Source organism: Aythya fuligula, chromosome Z, assembly GCF_009819795.1.
Source record: "Aythya fuligula isolate bAytFul2 chromosome Z, bAytFul2.pri, whole genome shotgun sequence".
In the NCBI taxonomy this organism is placed as follows: domain Eukaryota; kingdom Metazoa; phylum Chordata; class Aves; order Anseriformes; family Anatidae; genus Aythya; species Aythya fuligula.
In genome coordinates, this window is record NC_045593.1 from 599,537 (window position 1) to 618,495 (window position 18,959).

Here is an 18,959-nt window from a genome sequence, read left to right on the forward strand (position 1 = left end):
AGCAGCAATCATACTGGCTTTACGTTGTTTTTGTTCTTGTCAACCCTTCCTTTGAAATCTGCTTCCTAAAATGTCCAAGATGTCTGTCAAAACACAGTGTGTTACTTGTTCGCTTCCTGACGTGCTTCCTTGTTTTTTTTTATTTTTATTTTATTTTTTAAATGGAACAGTTTGTTGCAGAAGAAGTAGGTGCAGAAAACGTTTCTTTGGTTTCGATTAAGTAGTACATAAAAAAAGTCTCAAGTGTCTCTAAAGAAGCATGACAGCGCTTGGCTTGCTTTCGAACCCCGGGCCGTGCTCCGAAGGGGCCGTTCACTGGTAAGGACGCACATCGAGTGACCGCGGCCGCTCCGGCCGCGAGGATCGCCTTCGCTACTCGACGACTGCCGTGGCTGCAGCGAGGCGGCTGTGACAGCTCCGCCGCGCCGCTCGGGACTTTGCTCACGTGTTTTTGTCAGCGCTCACTTTCTGCTCAATCGTACAGCGAATGACCGTGAGAGATTGAGGAACGGGCTGGCGTTTGCGAGGCTTTCTGGTCTCTAAAAGAACGACCACGCTAACGATGACGAAAAGAAAACGGCGAGTTACAAATATCTTTGGCTTGCAGAAATCCTGTCTCTTTGGTGTGCTGTGTTCTCGGCAGCTTCGACGGACTGGTGGACGAAAAGAACTTAAAATGTAATGGGCTTAGATGGCGTATTTAAGTCATATGTGGCACAGCTAACATGCTCAATGACGTTTGAAGGGCTTGTTTGTGTTTGTTTTTTTTTTTTCCTGCTTGAAAGTACCATAAAATTCCCATAAAGATTTTCAAAAAAATGAACAAAAATACACTGAACGCTAAATACTTCTCAGTAACAATGAGACTACAAAGGAGAAACTAGATTCCTGGTAACTGAAAAGGGCTTATTAATGACCTAAAAAAATCTAGATCTTTCAAAACGTTGTGTTTGCTCCATGTACTGTAGCAGTTAAATTGACCTCCTGAGTGTGCATCTGCATTATGTACAAACACAGAATTTGTGACAAACTGCAAACTGTGCTTGAGACTTGTGTAGTCACATACTTTTTCGCTATCACCTTTGTAAATTAGAATGCATCTCAAAATAACAGCTGTAGTGAGTCCAGGATCGTACCTATTTCTATAGCTATTGTCTTTGTGCTTGATACTTTGAGCTCAAGTGACTTGAATTTTTCTGATCCAAGATCAAGCTATACTCACTGATTAAATCAAAGAAATTAAAAAAAGAAAAAAAAAAAAAGAAACCTGTAAATTTGATCTTTTTTTTTTTTTTTTTTTTTACCCTAAAACACTTAACAAAACCATGCCTGAGATTTAAAAACAGGTTCTTGGACTCTTTAGCGTCTCCGTGTCAGACTTTGTGCTCCGTTCTCGCGCGGCGGTGCTGCAGGGCGGTGCGGCACCGTGCTGCGCAGCGCCCGCCAGCCGGGGCTCGGGGCTCAGGAGAAACTTGCCTCACGAACGGCTCTCTTCCTTCAGACCTGCTTAGCCTGTCCTGAGCATAGTATTACATAGAAAGAGGTTAGTTTTTCACTTGCGCCTTCTAAAACTGACTAAAAGCCGTAAAAAGTGTCCTCTGTTTGCAGCTAGGCTAGGACGAGTTTCCGGGAGGATTGTGCTTTAAGTCACCAGTGAAGGGCCCCGCCGCGCATCCGCTCGCTCGGTGGCTCCGCCGCGCCGGCCGCTCCCGGTCACGCTTTGGTACAAGTGCTGGGGGCCGAGGAGGAGCCCCCGGTGCTCAGATCGTCCTGCCACTTCTCCAGGCTGCGCCGCCTCGCGTTCATGAAGAAGTTGCTGACGGTGGTGAGCTCCAGGCCCAGCTGCTGGGAGATGGTGATCTGCATTTCTTTGGACGGGCGCTTGTTCTCCTTGAAGATGGCGAAAAGCGTTCGGCGCTGGAGGTCAGTGAAAACCAGACGAGATTTCTTCTGGGAGTTGTTCCTTTCTTTGTTCGGCTCCTGCTCTTTGCGTTTGCATGCTTGGGGAGGGGGTGGCAGGAGACAGAGAGAAAGAAAGGGTCAGCACGTGCGAGACGCCGGCGAGCCCGACCCCCAGCACCGAGGAAGCCGAGCACCCGTGAGCCTTCCTGCACCCGCTGCAGGGCGGCCACAGACCCGGTCCCTGCAGATCATCCCTCGGGAGCATCACGCTCAGCTGAGAGCTGCACTCCAAGAGTGCTCTGCAAGTGGCACCAGGGGTGCAGAGCTGAATTTCAGGGGCAGCACACTCGTGCCTCTGCTCACACGCCTAAAACAAGGATTTGGGATGGGCACCTGATTGTGAGGCATTTGGGCACTGGTCTCCAGCCCCTGGCAGAGCTCACCCCTGCGTGCTTATCATCCACACACCCGACACAGCCCCCAGATTCAGATTTCTGCACAGTGAGGATTTTTTTTTTTTTTTTCCACACTCTTTATGAAGCAAAAATCTGAGAAACGCACGGCAATGTTAGGATAAAAAAAAATAATTTCTCTGAATTCAATCTAGGAAGGAAAACACAAAGCACATCCTTTTCTTTTCACAACAGCTAAGAAAAAGATCAATTATCTGTGGATACTTCCCTTGTACCACAGCATGTAACAACTCCGGATAATTATTTCTTAAGGAAACTGTACAGGCCTCCGTTCCACAAGGCGAGCTGCACCACCCGGGTGATTTCTACAGCAGACACTGAGGCAATACCACGGGAAGTCGCTGCTGGCGCATTCAGGATGAACATTTTGTCCACGTTTTGGGACAGTCAGTGCATCCATCTCCTCCACCTACAGAAGGAGGCCTGTGTCCCCTCCACAACAATGAGGTTTAGTGCTTGGAAGGGGTTCCTATTTCTTTGCACAGCCCAGAGCACGCCCCAGTTGAAGCTCTCAGGGCAGCAGCTTGCGGTGACCACAGCTGGGGGAAACCCACAGGCAGCACAAATCCTGCCGCCCACCCAGCCGGGCCTTTTGTTTGTTTGTTGCCTCCAGGAGCAGACCTCTGTGGCTACTTTTTAATCCTTTACCGATGTGTCTGTTGTTTTCTCCCCGACTGCAGCTGCTGTGTGCAGGAGAGCTGCTGAGGCAGGCGGCGTGCCGGGGCTGTGCAGCGTGCACCGAGGCCCCGTCTCTTTTACCTCCTTGTTCACTAATCTGAAAAGTGCTCTGACTGGCAGCAGCGAGCTCCACCTTTAATGGTGAATTAGCACAGGTTTATGTGGATTAAGTTAGCTTCCAAACACGCCTTGTATCGAGTCATTAGCCTCAGAAATGAGGAAAGGAGAGGTCTGTGATTAGAGGGGGCAGGTTGCAGGCTCCGTGGCGCTGTGCTGCAGCTCCGTGGGTACAGCTGCCCGTCCCCGCGGCTCTGGCTGCCAGGCTGAGGGCCCACTGCCTGGGGGCTGTGACGGCTGACACCGAGCCCAGCTGGGGCAGGCAGAGCAGCCCCCTCCCCTGCTGGCTCTCCCTGCCCTTCTTTGCTCTGGGATATTCCTGGGGGCTGAGGGAGAAGCGATGGGGCACTCCTCGGACATCTGTCAGGAGATCAGCTTCGGAGTAGATCCTGCATCTTTGATCTGGCAGGCAGCACCTGCACGTCACATAATCTCACTGCAGGGCAGTTGGGGAGAGGAGGAACACTGCCCTTCCACACCTTCCCCTCTCCTGGGGCACCACACACCACCCCGCCAGTACCAGGAGCAGCACCGCTGTGCCTGCCAGCAGCGCCGTCCTCTCCATCACAGCAGATCCTTAAGCAGCAATTACTTCATTTTTCCCAAAGAAGCTTGGAAGCATTGCTGAAACCAGGCACTGCGTTACACGGCACGGCACGGTCACACCTCACAGGGCACCCCACCAGCACGCCTGGCTCTTCTCCTCTCCTTTAGCTGCTCCCCGTGGTGTCCCCATCCCCGGGCTCTGTTCCCCATTTCTCTGTCCCCAGGCTCCTCCTGGCACATCACACAGCTCTGGCGAGGTGCCTGCAGCCACGGCATGGGGCTGGGGGCCAGCTGCACCCCGGGGCGCAGCGCAGGGTGAAGGCAGCCAGGAGCACCCGCGCCAGCGCCTGTCCGACGGTCAGGCTGGGGCGGCAGCGCCGTGTGCTCGCTGTGCCAAACGATGCTAATGGGCCTCAGAAAAATCGGTATTAATAGCTGATCCGTATTTATTAGCACAGGGAGAACATCAAGTGCTGAAACCAATACCACTGCCGCAGCACATCCAGATTTAAAAATAGACTGATAAGGCTGTCTATGCGAGGCAACAAGATAAAAAAAATCCATATGTTGACATGGTTAGGTAATGTGCTGGGACACAATAAGTAGAGTGAATTGGTAAGTGGGCAGATTTTTAAGCAGACGTATTAAATAATTCTGCAGCTCTGACGTGTGAAATGAGAAGCTGGTCCAAAAAGTAATGCTCAGGCTCTGGAAATGTCTGCAGTTAAGCTGAAGGCAGGGCTGTGCATGTATACACGGCTGCGTGCCCGGCTGTGACGCTACAGAGAGCCTGGCTGCGCTGGGTAGGTAACGGGCTGTACTGGCCAGCTTCACTCCGTGCATGGGGCTGCATTTCCCAGGATTTCTGCAGGAAGCTGGACTATTTTTGGTGTTTTGGCTGAGCCTGAACCTGATCTTGCACCCACTTTCAGCTGTGAAATCCAGGTGGCTGCAGTGGAGCTGCCTGAGAGGGAAGTCAGGGCCGCTCAAAAAGGACCAGGGACTCGGCAGACCTTGCAGCACGGGTGGCAGGAGCATGAACTGCAGAGGAGCACGATGAGCCTGGGGCGCAGTGCTCAGCGCCACACACCTCAGCACCAGCCTGAGGGCTCCAGAGCCTTGGGTGCCCTTTCAGGGACATCTGCCTTTGCCAGAGATCAGCTGGCCTCATAGTGAAGGCAGCTCCATGGGAATAAACAGGGCTGAGCCCTTCTCGACACACCTGGGTTTCAGTCGGAGATCAAATCTGAAATCCTCAAAGATAATACTTAAAACTGAGATGGTTTTCAATTGACTGGCAGGAGCAAGGAACATCTGGAGGATGTAATCCTCCTGACCGAGGTTTGGGCTCTAGTGCTGCACCCCAAGCAGTGCGTCAGAGCCACAGTGCTCTCAGGGAAACCCCTGCACAACAACCAGGGAGCTCGGTGGCTTTTCAGACCCCAGGCAGCAAATCCCCCGTCCCCAGCTCCCCCTCTAGCACGGTGTGCCCTGCTGCCCGCTGTCCCAGGCTGCTGGCCCCAGCGCCCCGTTCCCAGCTCCCCTCATTGGGATGCTCTCACTGCGAGTCCCCTCTCCTCTCCCTGCTCCTCCTGGCTCCTTTGTCCCTCAAAGCTATCTGCATCTCTGAGCCACCAGATAATACACTCCACAGGTGATGTTTTACTGCACGTCGGAGATGAAAAAGCAGCTTTTATTTTGGAGGGGCTGGATCTTTGCATTCGGCATTTCATCGAGCCTTTTGTCTGAGCCCCGTGCAGTGGGGAGGCGACGAGCACCTACCCTTGTGCTGCAGATCCTAATAGGTTCCGGGACACAGGGAGGATTCCAGTGGTTCCTAACATCACTAATTTATGTCCAGAGGTACTCTGCGTATTACAGTTATTGGTATCTCATGATAAATAATGCAAAGGTATGTGCTTTTCAATGCATTCAGTAAATACTTTCCTTGAACTGTTAAGTTTGCTCTTGAAAAGGAACCATAAAGGCAAATGTTTTTCCTTGACATGCATTTATCAGAAGAGAAAAAATGGAGCGAGCACTCTAATAAAATAAAGTTATTACCCAGGAAACCTGCCTGCAGAAGGAGAAACGTTTTAATAGTAGAAGGAAGGGAAGCAGCCATCTTGATTCTAAGAGCAATTTGATTTATTAACTGCAGTTAATACTGGCTATATTCTATGGAAGAAAACAGATAATTAACAATAATTGAAAGCCATAACTGTGAAGGAAAAAGATTCATCCCTTTTGTCCACGCTGGAGTAAAGATGCTTTACATAGAAACAACACGAGCAGATTCGGTACCGCCTCACCTGATTTTTACTCTTGGGGAAACGCACTGATTCAGAAGGCCCCAGCAGGGTGCAGGGATGCGACACCCCTCTGCCGAGGCGGGCCCTTCGTGCCATGCCCCCCAGGAGGCACAGTGTGCCCTCAGCAATCCTGCAGCTAGAGCTACGGGGGCACTCAAACACACTGCTCTCAGCCAGCGAGGTGGGGGGCTGGCGGGCTCAGGACCCCAGCACCCAGCGCAAGCACAGGGAGGCGCGAGGTCAGTCAGGAGGCATCAGGAGATACCTGGAGCGTGCCCCCAAACCTGCACCCTCCTCACTGTTAAATAAGTTTCCACGAAGATAAATATTTAGATGTTCACCTCCAAATACGCAAGATGCTCTATTGACTTTTGGTCAGCATGTTTGCAAGCCCGGGGTTAAGCATGTGCTGAAATACTTGGCTAGATCCCCGGGATAAGGCGAGCAGAAGCAGCCGTGGCTGCTGGTCAGCAGCCGCAGCAGCTGTTCCCCCACCTCCACCTCTCCGTGCGAGCCTTTAGCATTCCCCAGACACGTTGTTTGGCAGCCCCAGGAGCATGATTCGCCACGGCTCCCTACTTTGGAGCTGCTTTCTGAACTGAACGTGTGAGGCGAAACCTTCTAAATGGTCTGCTGCTTAGCAAGAGAAATAAGATTGCTTCAGTTGCTGGTGTTCCTTTTACAGCAACATCTCAGTAACTGAACTTGCAGGCAGAAACACTTGTGATGGTGAAGCTACAAGTAATGACAAAAACATTTATAACTTGTTTGGAATTCTACCCTGTGATTTTTCACAGCTCCCCGTGGCTTTGGGAGGTCATTCGCACAGTCAAGGAGCAGAATGGTGCTGTGGGACTGGTATGCCCAGTTAAAGTCCATCAGCAATAGCTCACGTTTTGGTGGGCCCTTTGTGGCTGGCACACGTACAAGAGGCATTCACAGCAGCATCACCGCTGGGTATTCTCACATCTCCACTGGTCGGACGTTGGGACAAAATTTATCATTCAGGCAAAGATAAATGGGAAATCCATTTATCGTTTAATCCAGTCCCTCACGCTAGACAGAGGGAACTCAGAAATGACACTTTTTCAGTAATATAACTGGAGATCAGCGTGTCCCAGCTGCGATTCCCGAGGCTGAAGAACAGCATCCCGGGCTAGACCTCGCCCACAGGCCAAGCTGCCCATGGGCCATCGTTAAATCGAGCGATGCTACCGATAGTTCCTTTGTCCGCAAAAATACTCTTATTTTCAGCAACAATAACTCTCATTTTCCATTTTCTCCCTCAGAAGGGAGGAACCCAGCCAGCCCCTGCATTACGGATAGCTATAAATCCTGGCAAATACTCAGCGGCGTCGCAGCTGGTAACTATTGTCTTTAAAACTTGGGTCTGCACAGACTGAAGTATGGTGAAATTTAACTCTGGTCATTAAAAATGAATATATGGCAACTGTTAGCAAATGGCAGCGGATTCTACTGTGCCATTACTAGTGCTGAGTAAAGCTGTTAGAAAAGAGAGATTTATGCCCGTGTACACCCTTGCTGCCCTGCCGAGCCCGCCCGTCCCCCAGGCTGCGGTGGTCGTGGCGCCGGGAGCAGCCCGGCCGCAGGCAGCCCCGTGTGGTGGGACCCCCGGCCGGGAAGCCTGAGGAGCACGGCGTTTTACAGCAGGCAGCTCGGCATTTTCTCCTGACACTTCTTGCTGAAAGATGTCCAGCTGGCCCCATCGCTAATGGCTGAAATACGCAGCTCAGAGCAATCAATTTGCAGCACGCGGCAGCAGCCTCACAAAGCCCAGGAGCAGCGCTGCGCCTTCTTGTATGCAGTAATAGTTTCTGTGAGCTATTTATGCATGCTCCAGTGGTCCGGTCCTTTTTATAGAAGCTGCTTTTGCCACATGTAGGCAAAAATTGACTGGCAGGGGGCTCACGGCTGCGACGGGCAGCACTGCAGCAGCGCTCACCCAAAGCGTGCCCCAAGCAGCCCAGTGCTCGGGGGGACAGGCTGGGACGTGAGGGGATGGGGTCACCAGCACCCAGAGGTGGCTGTGGGGAGGAGGAGGAAGAGGAGGCACCAGCTTGCTTGGGATACTGGGAACAGGTCAGTGAACCAGCCTGTGACTCGTGTCCCAAGGAACACAAATACAGTGCAAGTTCTGCTTCTAATCCAAACACAACCCCGACAGAAACCCAACGCCGCCCGCAGGTACCTCTGACTGCAAACCGACCAGGCAAGGAGGCTTTCACCAGAAATCTTGGAGGATGACGCAGCCTGCTGAAATTTTCTCAGAGCCACACTTTGTGGTCTGCTTTCACTGCAAAGAGGCTCTCTTTGTCTTCACCACCTCTAAATTTATTTCCCTGCAGCTTCTCAAGGTAACCCACACCCTCGGATTGTCACTGTTTTTATGATGTTTTCACTTTAATGGCAACAGTGGCTCCGGAACTGCGAAACCAATAAACAAATGTCAAGAAGGAGCCAAGTAGAGAACAACATTCGTTTAACCCACAATAAGTCATTTCTCTATTGTTTGTAAAGATAAGCCATGAATATTGATCGCTCCTGTGCCGTTTCAGATGGGTGTAGCACAAAGTCAACCAAACCAAGTTATCTGTCTGATGGAACTAAAAAATGTTTCTCAATTTGATTTCAGAGAGAACTCAATGTGAAGGAAATTTAATTATGCTAGTTACACCGAACACAATGAAATGATCATCAAAATGTTTTCCAAAGGTTTAAAACGTTTTTCTTTTGATATGATCCACTTAAAGCAACCTCTTCTATATCTGCGTTACTACAATCTCTTAAAAACTAGGCCTCAAAAATCAATTTGATTACCTCTCTGAATTAAGTATGCACAAATGAAAGCAATTGAGATCAATACAAATTAGGTTAAGTACTCCACTGTGTACAAAATCATTATGTAACAAGAAACAATTTGAATGAAGATGCAAATAATCACATTGTTAGGGTGCGCAGCCAGCGCACATTTATCTGCTCATTCCCATCTGCTACACACACATGCTGAACCCTCTTCATCTTTTTCACGCTCGTGAACACCCTCTGAAGGCACTTCTCTAGAGCAGAAGCTGCGCACAGACGGGCTGCAAAGGCAAGGTCCTCGCCAGCCCCTGTCCGGGCACACGGACTCGTGCAGCACCCCAAGCAGCAATCCTACACCCTGATGTTTCCTGCCGGGAATGTTTTTCTCGGTACTCCGCCTAATTTTTCTCTCGTAGCTCTGCCACGGAAATAACGCCTTTCTATAGCCGGGACTTGCATCCTTCAGCTATTTGAGAAGAAAAGATGAATGGATTTTGGGACTTTGTTCTTTTATATTGCTTTCTGGCATGTAGCGGGTCTCAAGCTATTTGTGTCAAACCTCTTGTAAATCTGCTGGAGAGCTGAAATTGGGCTGTAAATCCTGCAGGGCAGGGACTGTTTTTTCTGCACAATACTGCAACACCGATCTCAGTGTGGGATCTCTGACAAGGGCCTCTAAGTACTATTGTAATATACTTCCATCATTAATACAGAATAATAAATAATAGATGGGGTAGGCCAATTTATTGCACTCTAGGGCAGGAGGAGTGGAGGCCTGGTGAGCGTGCAGCGCGGTTTGAAGGCGCTCCTTGTCACCGGGCGGCTGCAGGCTGTAGCCGTGCCCCCCAGCAGCTCCTGCAGAGCAGCCCCGAGGTGCGTGCTGGTGGCCGAGGCAGGGGGCATCCTGCGGCGCTCGCCATCCAGCCCTCCCACCCGACAAACCCTCCTGCCAGCTGCCAAGGGAAGGAGCTGTCTCAGAGCTGATTGTGAGCGCTGGAGGTATCTGAAGGCATCCTCTCCAGCAGCCGGGGGATTTGCCTGCTCTCACGCCTCGTGGGATCCTGGCCCAGATGTGCAAGCTCACGCTGTGGCTTCATTTCAAGACAGCAACCTCTGAGATCTTGCTCCTCTCCACAGGTCCCTGTTATCACAGCGAGGGGTGCAACCACCCCATTAATAGCAGTGATCCTTCAAAGCACTGGCCATGGCTATACATACATGGGGAAACTGAGGCACAGAGCGAGGAGCACACCCGTGTGAGAACTCAGTTGCCTAAACCTGAAATGTATGTCCTGCCCTGCCAGCACCTGGGAGATTTATGCGTCCTCTTGTTCTGAGGATTCTCCCCTTTGAATGCCCAAACAGTTTCCCAGTGAAATATAACACTTCTCTGTGGCAAGAAAGACCTGGAATTTAAAGTGAAGGGAAGCGAGTAAGCACTGAATCGGAGCCCGAAATCCTGGAGAGGATTTGGGTTTGAAGTATCTTGTCTTCATTATTTCCTACTGGTGACTTGAGGGGCTTTCCCCCAGCCGTGCTGCCCTGGCACGCCGCCGTGCTGCGGCTCCTGCCCAGCAGCTTCCACTGCAGCCCTGAGCCGAGCCCCCTGCATCCCGCTGCAAGGGGAAGCACGGATCCACCGAGGGCTTGCTCCGTGCCTCCGAAAGCAGCTTGTTTTCAGAACTGCTGGCTCACGACAGAAAGCGGGAGATGACTTTTGACTTGTAATGGCTGCTATTGACAGGGCGCAGTTATGAAGAACCTGAGAGGGAAGGACCAAAACTCCACAGGCTTAGCTGGGACAGCGAGACCTGTGCTGCCGCCCTGCCTCTGTGCTCCTCTTGCATTTCAGACAATGGCTGCTTAATGCAAAACACAAGAGCAGTCCTTGGAGGGGCGCTGTTCTTTGCCACAAGGCCAGGTTCCCATTCCCTCCTTCCCCTGGGCTTGCCAACCCGCAGCAGGAGCTGGGTCCTCCCTCCTGACGTGCGCGGCAGGACGGAGGAGAAACCTGGCGCTAAAGACGTCAGAAGGACTGGGGAAAAGCCTTGGAAGCTTACACACAGCCTGTAGGGACCACCAAGCCCTTTCACACGGGCAGCCTGTGCCCAGGGCTGTCCCAGCACCATGGTGCCCCAGGAGGAGCCGGGGGGTGACACCGGTGGCATCACGGCCAGGTCTGGTGGCAGGGGGACACTGCCCACCGAGAAAAGCAGCCGTGCCTGTACCCGGTGTGGCAACACGTGGGCATGGGAAGCAGGAGGGAACTGGGAGAGATGCGGGGCCAGCAGGGGAAGCTCTCCGAGGAAGACTTCCGTGTGCTTTTCCGCTGCCCTCCGCAGCTATGTGCTGCTTGCCAAAGCTTAATGCCTCAGCACAGGCCCTCGTTTTGAAATGTCCATTACGACAAGATGAGATCTGCTGGAAAATCACCACTACTCATAAATATGTTCCCTGCTTACTTAGAGATATTTTGGTCCCAGAGACAATTTGCGTTTTGGGAAACTGCCAGCCTCCCTTGCTTGTCTAATAATTCCTCTGTGAAGCATTTACCAGTGGCTTGAGTCCCCTTTTTCTCACAACGGAGCGGTTTGATTTTATAGCTCAGAAAACCCAAACAACCCCCAAACACTCTGATTTCTTTTTTGATTGCATTTCCATCCCCCATCAGTGAGTTACCTTGTTGATCTTATCACTGAAGCCATTTGAGATTAGTCTATTTTGTATGATTTCTGCGTACAGAAACCCTCTATAAATCAGAAAGCCTTTTATGCAAAAGGCTGCGAGATTGATAGGACTGGATACAAAATCTTTTTCCTTGGAAAAAAAAAGATGTCCTATCTGTCCCATCGGACCTAACATCTTCTCTGCATATTCACCTCCGAAGTATGATGGGGCTTTTTGTAGAGAAGACAGGAGACATGATAGCGGTCTTAAATACAAACAGATTGCTATCAGAAGAAAGGGAGTAATTTTTTTTGTGTGTGCTCTGCCTGTTGGGGATAAGATGAGAAGTAAAGGATTTGAAAGACAAAAAGGGAGATTAAGGCTACTCATTAAGGATTTTTTGTACCTGCAAGCCCTGGAAAAGATTGCCTAGGTAGCCAGGAAATCCCCACTGCTGAAGAAGGGGGCAGGCTGTGAGGACAGGTGGCATCCCAGTGCTTTCCAGCCCGGCCTCCCCCATTAGATGGACTCTCCACACACCTGCAGAGCCCTGTGGCCACTCTGAAGGCAGCCGCAGGGGAGCTCCTCTGAAGCAAGGAGCCTGCTGCTTTTAATGTTTGCAGGCTCAGAACAGGCGTGTTGGGATGCTGGCAACGAGCTCATCATCGCTGAGTAACCTCGCAGGGAAGGCAGGAAAAACAGCTTGCACCGTGGGGATGGCAGGAACATGTAGTGCAAGGGGGGGGGAATAATACACGGAGTGACAACCAACTGCAACCGTGGTGCAGAAAGAGGAGCACGGGGTTTAAGTCAAAATGCCCCTATAAAGAGCAAGGGAAGAAAGAGGATCAGTTACTGGAAAATAAAATAATCCTTTTTGGCAAAAATGTTCTCTCCTTTACACGTTCCTTGTCACAAATAAATTGTGTCAGCTTTAAAATGCAGAGAAATACTTGAGTTTTGGGTATTTCAGTTCAGGTGGTGACAACTAAGAGATACTGGGAAAATGTAGTATGGAAATATTGAAGAACAGATCAGAAAAACTCAGAGTGAGTGATACATCCTGACAGACTGGTTGTTTCTTTTATATATATATATATATGTATATCTATACATACATATATAAATGGAGAGGAAAAAAGAGGTAGAAATGCATTTAATAATGAATATGGTCAGATTTTTCCTTGTCAACTGGTCAAGAAACTGAGAGAAACTCCTTGCTTAACAAAAACAGTATTCAAATGTCTGCAGAGCAGAAACGTCCCCGGTGTCTTCAGAAATTACGTGGAACAACGAGATAGAGCGGGATATTGTTTCAGAACATTGGTATGTGAGAAATATAATTTATCACTCAGCCCCACAATTTACTGCATGGATTGTTCAAACATAACCACTAATCTATATCTGAAGAGAGTACTAATATTTCAAGCCACTAAACACCTTTCAAAGAGTCTTTATGCACCTGTATATTTAGTTTGACACTAAGAGATAGTTTTATACGTATTTAACACAACTGATACGGATGCTGTTACGCCTTAATTTTCAGCTGTATCTACAGACGACAAAATAGCCTCAGATTCCAGAGGCAGAAAATGGAGGTGGAGTACAGAGGCAGAGGACAGACAAGAGCAGTGCGCCTCTAACCACGCCGCCCCGGCAATCACCAGCACTCAGCACATCCCAGTCCAAGGTGCTGGAGGTGCCCAGGGCAGAGCCCCCTGGTGCAGCCCCGGCCTACGGGGACACAGAGCCAGCAGCCCCATGCCCCTGCTGGGACCCCCATGGTTGCCTTGGCCAGGAAGAGACCCCAGTGCTGGGGGTCCCGGGGCACCTCACCCCTCCCCGTGCTCTCCCTGTGCCCTCTCCTGCTTCCTTCTCCCTCACCCCTTCCTCTCCCTTTGCCCTCTAGGTCTCCCCTTGCCCTCCCCTTGCCCTCCCCTTGCTCCTCGCCTTCCCCCTGCCCCTCCCCGCTCCCCGGTCCCCCCGCCCCGTGCCGCTCTCCGTGGTGCTGACGGCAGCGGCGGCTCCGCTCCGGCACCGGGGGCGCCGGGACACGGCGCGCCCCGCACAGCCCCGCACGGCCCCGATGAGCCCCCCAGAGCCCCACACGGCCCCGCACAGCCCCCCAGAGCCCCGCACAGCCCCGCACGGCCCCGCAGCCGCGCTCGGGAGGGTGGAAGCGGCGCTGGCCCCGGCGGCCCGGGGTCGCGCGGTGGGGAAGGAGCGGAGGCCGCTGAGCGCGCCTGCTCTCAATCATTGCTGGTGTTTGGGTACCCAAATGTGCGATCGGCAATAAGGGGATTCAGCAGGCAGGAAACGCGAGCGGGAGTCTCGGGGAGAAAGCGGCGACGGGGGGCCCGTGCCCGGCTCTCCGGGGGCCGAGGGAGCTGGGAAACCCGCGGAGGAGCGCGGCACGGGAGCACCTGGAAGCGCATTCCTGCCCTGTGTACCCAGCAGGGCTCGGGCTGGCGATAAGGGGCTCGGCACCTCGCAGCAGGGCGGGCGGGAGGACGGGGCTCCGGGTGCAACTGCCCTGAACCGCCGCTGAACTCTGCCCTCCGAGCCCGTGCTGATAAGCGCCCTGACGCACCCTGATCGCTAACGCTCTGCGGGCGCTGCCCTCCGGCCGCAGCAAACACCGAGCCCGCGGGGACGTTTCCGCGTGGGCGGGCGCTGCGGCGACAAGGCCGGGACCGGGGGGCCCAGGAGGGACCGGGGGGGCCAGGAGGGGCCGAGGGGGCCCCGCCGTCCCCTGCTGCCCGCTCCTCGGCCCCGGCGCCCTCTCTCCGGGTCTTTGCCCGGGGCCACCGGAGCGGTGCAGGCGCGGCGGGCAAACCCTTGGAGCGGGGCTCTCACCGCGCGGCTTCCGTGGAGGGGAGAGCGGATCGATGGGATCGATGCGGGAGGTTTCCCCGGCCCCGCACGGAAGGAAGGGCTTCTCCTCGGCCCGGCGGCGGCGCCGTCTGCCCCGGCCCGGCGGGACCTGAGGGTGCTGCGGGGGCAGGCGGGGTGGCGGCGTGCGGCGGGGCTGGCCCGGGGCTCCCGGCAGCTCCCCAGCGGGGCTCTCTCCGTTTCTGCCTCCCTGCCGGGTCCCGGCCGGGCTGGAGGCTCCCGCTGGGCGCAGGGCTTTGCCCCGCTTGCGGCACATTGCGGTCGGTTCGAGGAGGATTTGGGGGAGCGCGGTGCAAGCGGCTGCTGCGCTTGGCAAACCGACGGGCTTTCGGCTTATCCTGCTCAGAGAGGCTTCAGCAAGCCAACCGAGGGGCAGGGAGCGCCGAGGCGGTGAGGCTGCATTCACCCGTGGCAATAAAAGCTCCATTTCCCGAAGGAAAGGTGCGAAGGTTCCCCAATCCCCCGGCCCAGCCATGGCCGGAGCCGCTGCCCTGGTGCGGGCGGGTGCCGGTGCAGGAGCCGAGCCCCGGCGCCGCGGGGTTCTGCGGGCGGCTCGGCTGCAAGGCCCCGGGGAACCGGCGGCACAAACCCGGGGCCCGGCCCCGCGCACCCGCAGGGTGACCCAGCCCGCAGCGAAACCGGGTTGAGGCCGCGGGAGCGTGCCACCGGCCCTCCTGAAACCGGGCCGGCCTAAATCCCAACCCGGCCGCCCGGGGAAGCCCCGCTGGCCGCCCCCCCGCCGCCGCGGCGCCCCGGGGCAGCGGCACGGAGACAGGCGGGGGGGCCGGGGGGAGCGGGGTGCTGGGAAGGCCGAGCACCGGCAGCATTACTGGAAACCGGCCGGATCAGGTTCCAGATCAATGAGAACTGGGTCCACGCGTTTATGTTCCCGTTGCCAGCATTAATGCTCTTTTAATCTTCTAAACATTATCTGCATCGATTTCCCTCCACACACACGTTGGGCTGAGGAGGCGACACGGCCGCGTGTGCCGGCTGGGGCTGCCCGGCCCGGGGCTCCGCACCCCTAGGGAGCGGCCGGGGGGAACTGGGGGGCTGGCAGCAAGCAAAGGGAAACCAGATAACGGGGGCACCAAAACGGCGGTGAGCACGAGCAGAGTGCAGGCGGCACGGACCGGGAGCTCGGCTCCTCCAGCTCAGGGGCTATTTCCACCCCCTTCTCTCTTTCCGATTGCCCTCTCCGTTCTGCCGACACTCCGCCCGGGCTCCAGAAAAGAGGAGAATCGGCCGGTGACCAGCTGCACGGCCGCGGTTACGGATGCGGTCGGGAGGCAGGAGGCGAGCCCCGGCCGGGCAGGGGCTGCGGGGACCCCCGGAGCCAGCTCCCTGTGCTCCAGCACGGTGCGGTGCGGTGCAGCCTTTGGGAAAGCCTGCGTTGTGTTTCCCCTCCGCTAATCTCTGCAGGCTGGCATCAACCGACACGGCAGAGTTCCCGGAACAAACATCGCCAGGTTTCTAAAATGTGTTTGCGGACATGGAGCCGTCACAGCAGGCGGCCCAGCCGGACCCCCCCGCTGCACCGCGCCTGGGGTCGGTGTGTCCGTCCGTCCACACGTGCGCTGGGCGGCCCCGGGCCCGTCCCCTCCCATCTCTCGGGGTGCAGGAGGCGAGCAGCTCCTGCCCGCACAGCCCCGGGTCCCGCCGCAGCCTGTCCCCGGGCAGGCAGCGAGCCGCAGCCGGTGCCTCTCTGCCAACATCTCCTCCGCTCTCGGCGAGCCGCGGCGGTGCTGAGGTGCCACGGGCGCGCACCCAGCCGACGGCGCTCCCCCACCGCAGGGAGAGCCATTTGTGCCGGTGCCCCCCTCGCCCCGGCTCCCCCCCAGCATGCCCCCAGCAGCCTCCCCGTGCCCCCCCGGCCGCTCGCCCCCCGCTCCTCCCGCAGAACAATAGAGCGCTGCGGCGCGCCCAGCCCGCGCCAGGGGGCGCCCGGCCGCGGAACAATGCGGGACCCCGCGGAACAATGCGGAGCCTCCGCGCCCGGCCGCGGAACAATGCGGGGCCGCCGCCAGCCCCGCGCCTCCCGGGGCCGCCACCCGCTCTCGGGCCCGGCCGCCCTCTCCCGGGGGCGCCGGGGGGCGGCCTCGGAACCGCCCGCCGAGGGTGGGAGGGGAGAGAAGGGGCCGCGGGCCGGGAGGAGCTGCCCGCACCGCCCCGCACGGCCCCGGCCCCGGCCCCGGCCCCGGTCCCGGCCCCGGCCCCGGGCGGGCGCTGCCCCGCGGGTGGCCGCGCTGCGGGACGCGGGCCCCGCACGGCGAGCACGGGCGGGAGGCGCGGGGGCAGGCGGGGCCGGGAGGCGCCCCCCGAGCGGGCCGGGACCCCCCGCGCCGCCCCCGCCCCCGCCCCCGAGGGTCGCGCCCCGCTCCCGCTCGCCCTCCCCGGGGCTCCGGCGGGCGGCGCCGGGACCTACCTGCGAGTCTTAAGGCTGACATCCTCTGGAACTCGGGTTCCTGCAGCCATTTCCACATCCTCCGGAAGGTCTCCCTGCCGGATTTCAGTTTACTCCAAGGCTTAGGGTTCCGTAGCAAGTCCGAGAGGGTCCCCTGAGACCGGCACAGCACCCGCTGGGCGAAGATCGCCTGGGGGATGCTGTAGCGCTTCAGCTCCGCCGTGATCCGCTGCGCCACTTCTTTGGTGTTGATCTCCTCCAGCTGCCCCGAGCCGCTCACCTGCGAGCCGGACGAGGAGGGCGGCCGCTCCCGGCCGGCGGGCAGCCCGGGCCCGTGGGCCGGCGGGTGGCCGGGGTGCGCGGCGGGGTGCATGCCGTTCAGGTGGGACATCATGGCCGGGGGCGTCGCCAGCCCCCGCGGCAGGTGCTGCTCGCCCCGGGCCAGCATGGCCGCGTGGGCGTCGAAGTTGGGGCCGAGCATCTTGTCGTGGCCGGGCGGCCCGTAGCCGTGCAGGCCCTGCTGCGCGCCGTGCAGCGCGCCCAGCCCGTTGCCCAGCGGGGACAGGCTCTGCCCCATGGCCGGCATCTCCTTGTAGGGCCCGTAGAGGTTGTTGACGGCGGGCAGCCCGCGCTCGTCCCGCATCAGGGCGAAGCTCCCGCCGACGTTGCCCGACAGGCGCTGGTGGTGGTGGTGGTGGTGGGCGTGCGGGTGGGCGTGCGGGTGGTGGAACTTGTCGGACACGGTGGAGATGGGCGGCAGGGGCTGCAGCGGCGTCAGCGTGGTGTAGGTGCCGCTCATGCCCATGCCGGGCGGCGAGGGCTCGCAGGGCACGCTCATGGCGTGGTGCAGCGGGATGGACAGCTCGGGCCGGTACTCGGCGGCGCCGTCCAGCAGCGAGGCCATGCCGGGCACCATGGCCGGCCGGGCGGCGGCCGGGGCCAGCTCCTGGTGCGGCGGCGGCGGCGGCGGCGGCGGAGGCGGCGGCGGGGGGGGGGGCGGCGGCGGAGGCGGGGGCGGCGGCGGCGGGGGGGGGCACCCGCAGGGGCCCGGCGGGGCCGCGGCCGCCGTGGTGCGGGCTGGGGCTGCCCATCAGCTCGGGCTCATGGCCGGCCGCCCCGTGCAGGCTGCCCAGCGGCTCCATCGCCAGCTCGGGGTTCATGGCGCAGGCGGCCGGCGCGGCGGCGAGGCATCGGTAGGCGCCGCGCCCGCTCCTCATTCGGGCATGGGCGCGGCGGCGGCGGCCGCCGCGGGGCAGCGGGCAGCGGGCCCGGGCCGCCCCCCCGACGGCCCCCGCGGCCCCGGCCGCTCAGCCGGACCCCCCCCGCCGGCCCCGCGCCATGTCCTCGCCGCGCCGCCGCCGCCGCCGTCTGCGGCCGCCCGGAGCTGTCCAGGGCGCGCGGCCGCTCCGCCTGGCCGCGCCCGCGGGGCGGGGCCGCGCGGACGGGCGGGCGGCGCGGCCAATGAGCGGCGGCGGCGCGGCCGGGGGCGGGGCCGAGGGGCAGCGCCGGCCAATGGCGGCGCGCGGGGCGGGGCCTCGGAGCGGCCCTTAAAGATGCCGCGGCCCCTTTGTAGCGGCGCGGTGCGCGGCACGGCCCGGGGACGGGCACGGGGACGGGGACGGGGACGGGGACGGGGACGGGGACGGGGACGGGGACGGGGACGGCGCGGCCCCGACGGCACCGCTCGCCCCGTCCCGTCCCGTCCCGTCCCGTCCCGTCCCGTCTTGTCTTTTCCCGTCCCGTCCCGTCCCGGGGCTCTGCCGGCGGGGCACCGATCGCGGCGCTCGACGGCTCCCGGTGCGGAGCGGAGCGGAGCGAAACGGGGCTGCTGCGGGCGGCGGGACGGGGCCCGGCGGGGCAGCGCCTCCCCCGCCGCGAGCACACGGACACCGGGCACCCCCCGCCCCGTCCCGTCCCGTCCCGTCCCGTCCCGTCCCACCACCCGACCGCAGCCGGCAGCGGGCTCGTCCCTGCCCCGCTGCCGCTGTCCCCGTACCCCGCAGGTGCCCGGGGCTCGCAGCAGCGCGGTGCTGCCCGGAGCTGCCCGCGTTGCCCCGGGGCGCGGCGCCGTCTGCGCTCTGCGGGGCTCCCGGCCTCTGCCCGCGGGTTCCTCGAGGTGGCTCCGCGGGTCCCCAGGGCCGACAG

General features: G+C 58.2%; 1 protein-coding gene across 1 annotated transcript; it reads right to left on the reverse strand.

Moving 5' to 3' along the window:
• Positions 1 to 761: 761 nt before the first annotated feature.
• ONECUT2 (one cut homeobox 2) lies at positions 762 to 18,031 on the reverse strand. Its single transcript, XM_032206512.1, has 3 exons — positions 17,837 to 18,031; positions 16,836 to 17,760; positions 762 to 2,000 (listed from the first exon to the last, which is right to left on the reverse strand). The coding sequence occupies exons 1-3, from the start codon at positions 18,029 to 18,031 to the stop codon at positions 1,714 to 1,716; spliced, it is 1,407 nt and encodes a 468-aa protein (XP_032062403.1). The 3' UTR covers positions 762 to 1,713.
• Positions 18,032 to 18,959: the final 928 nt, after the last annotated feature.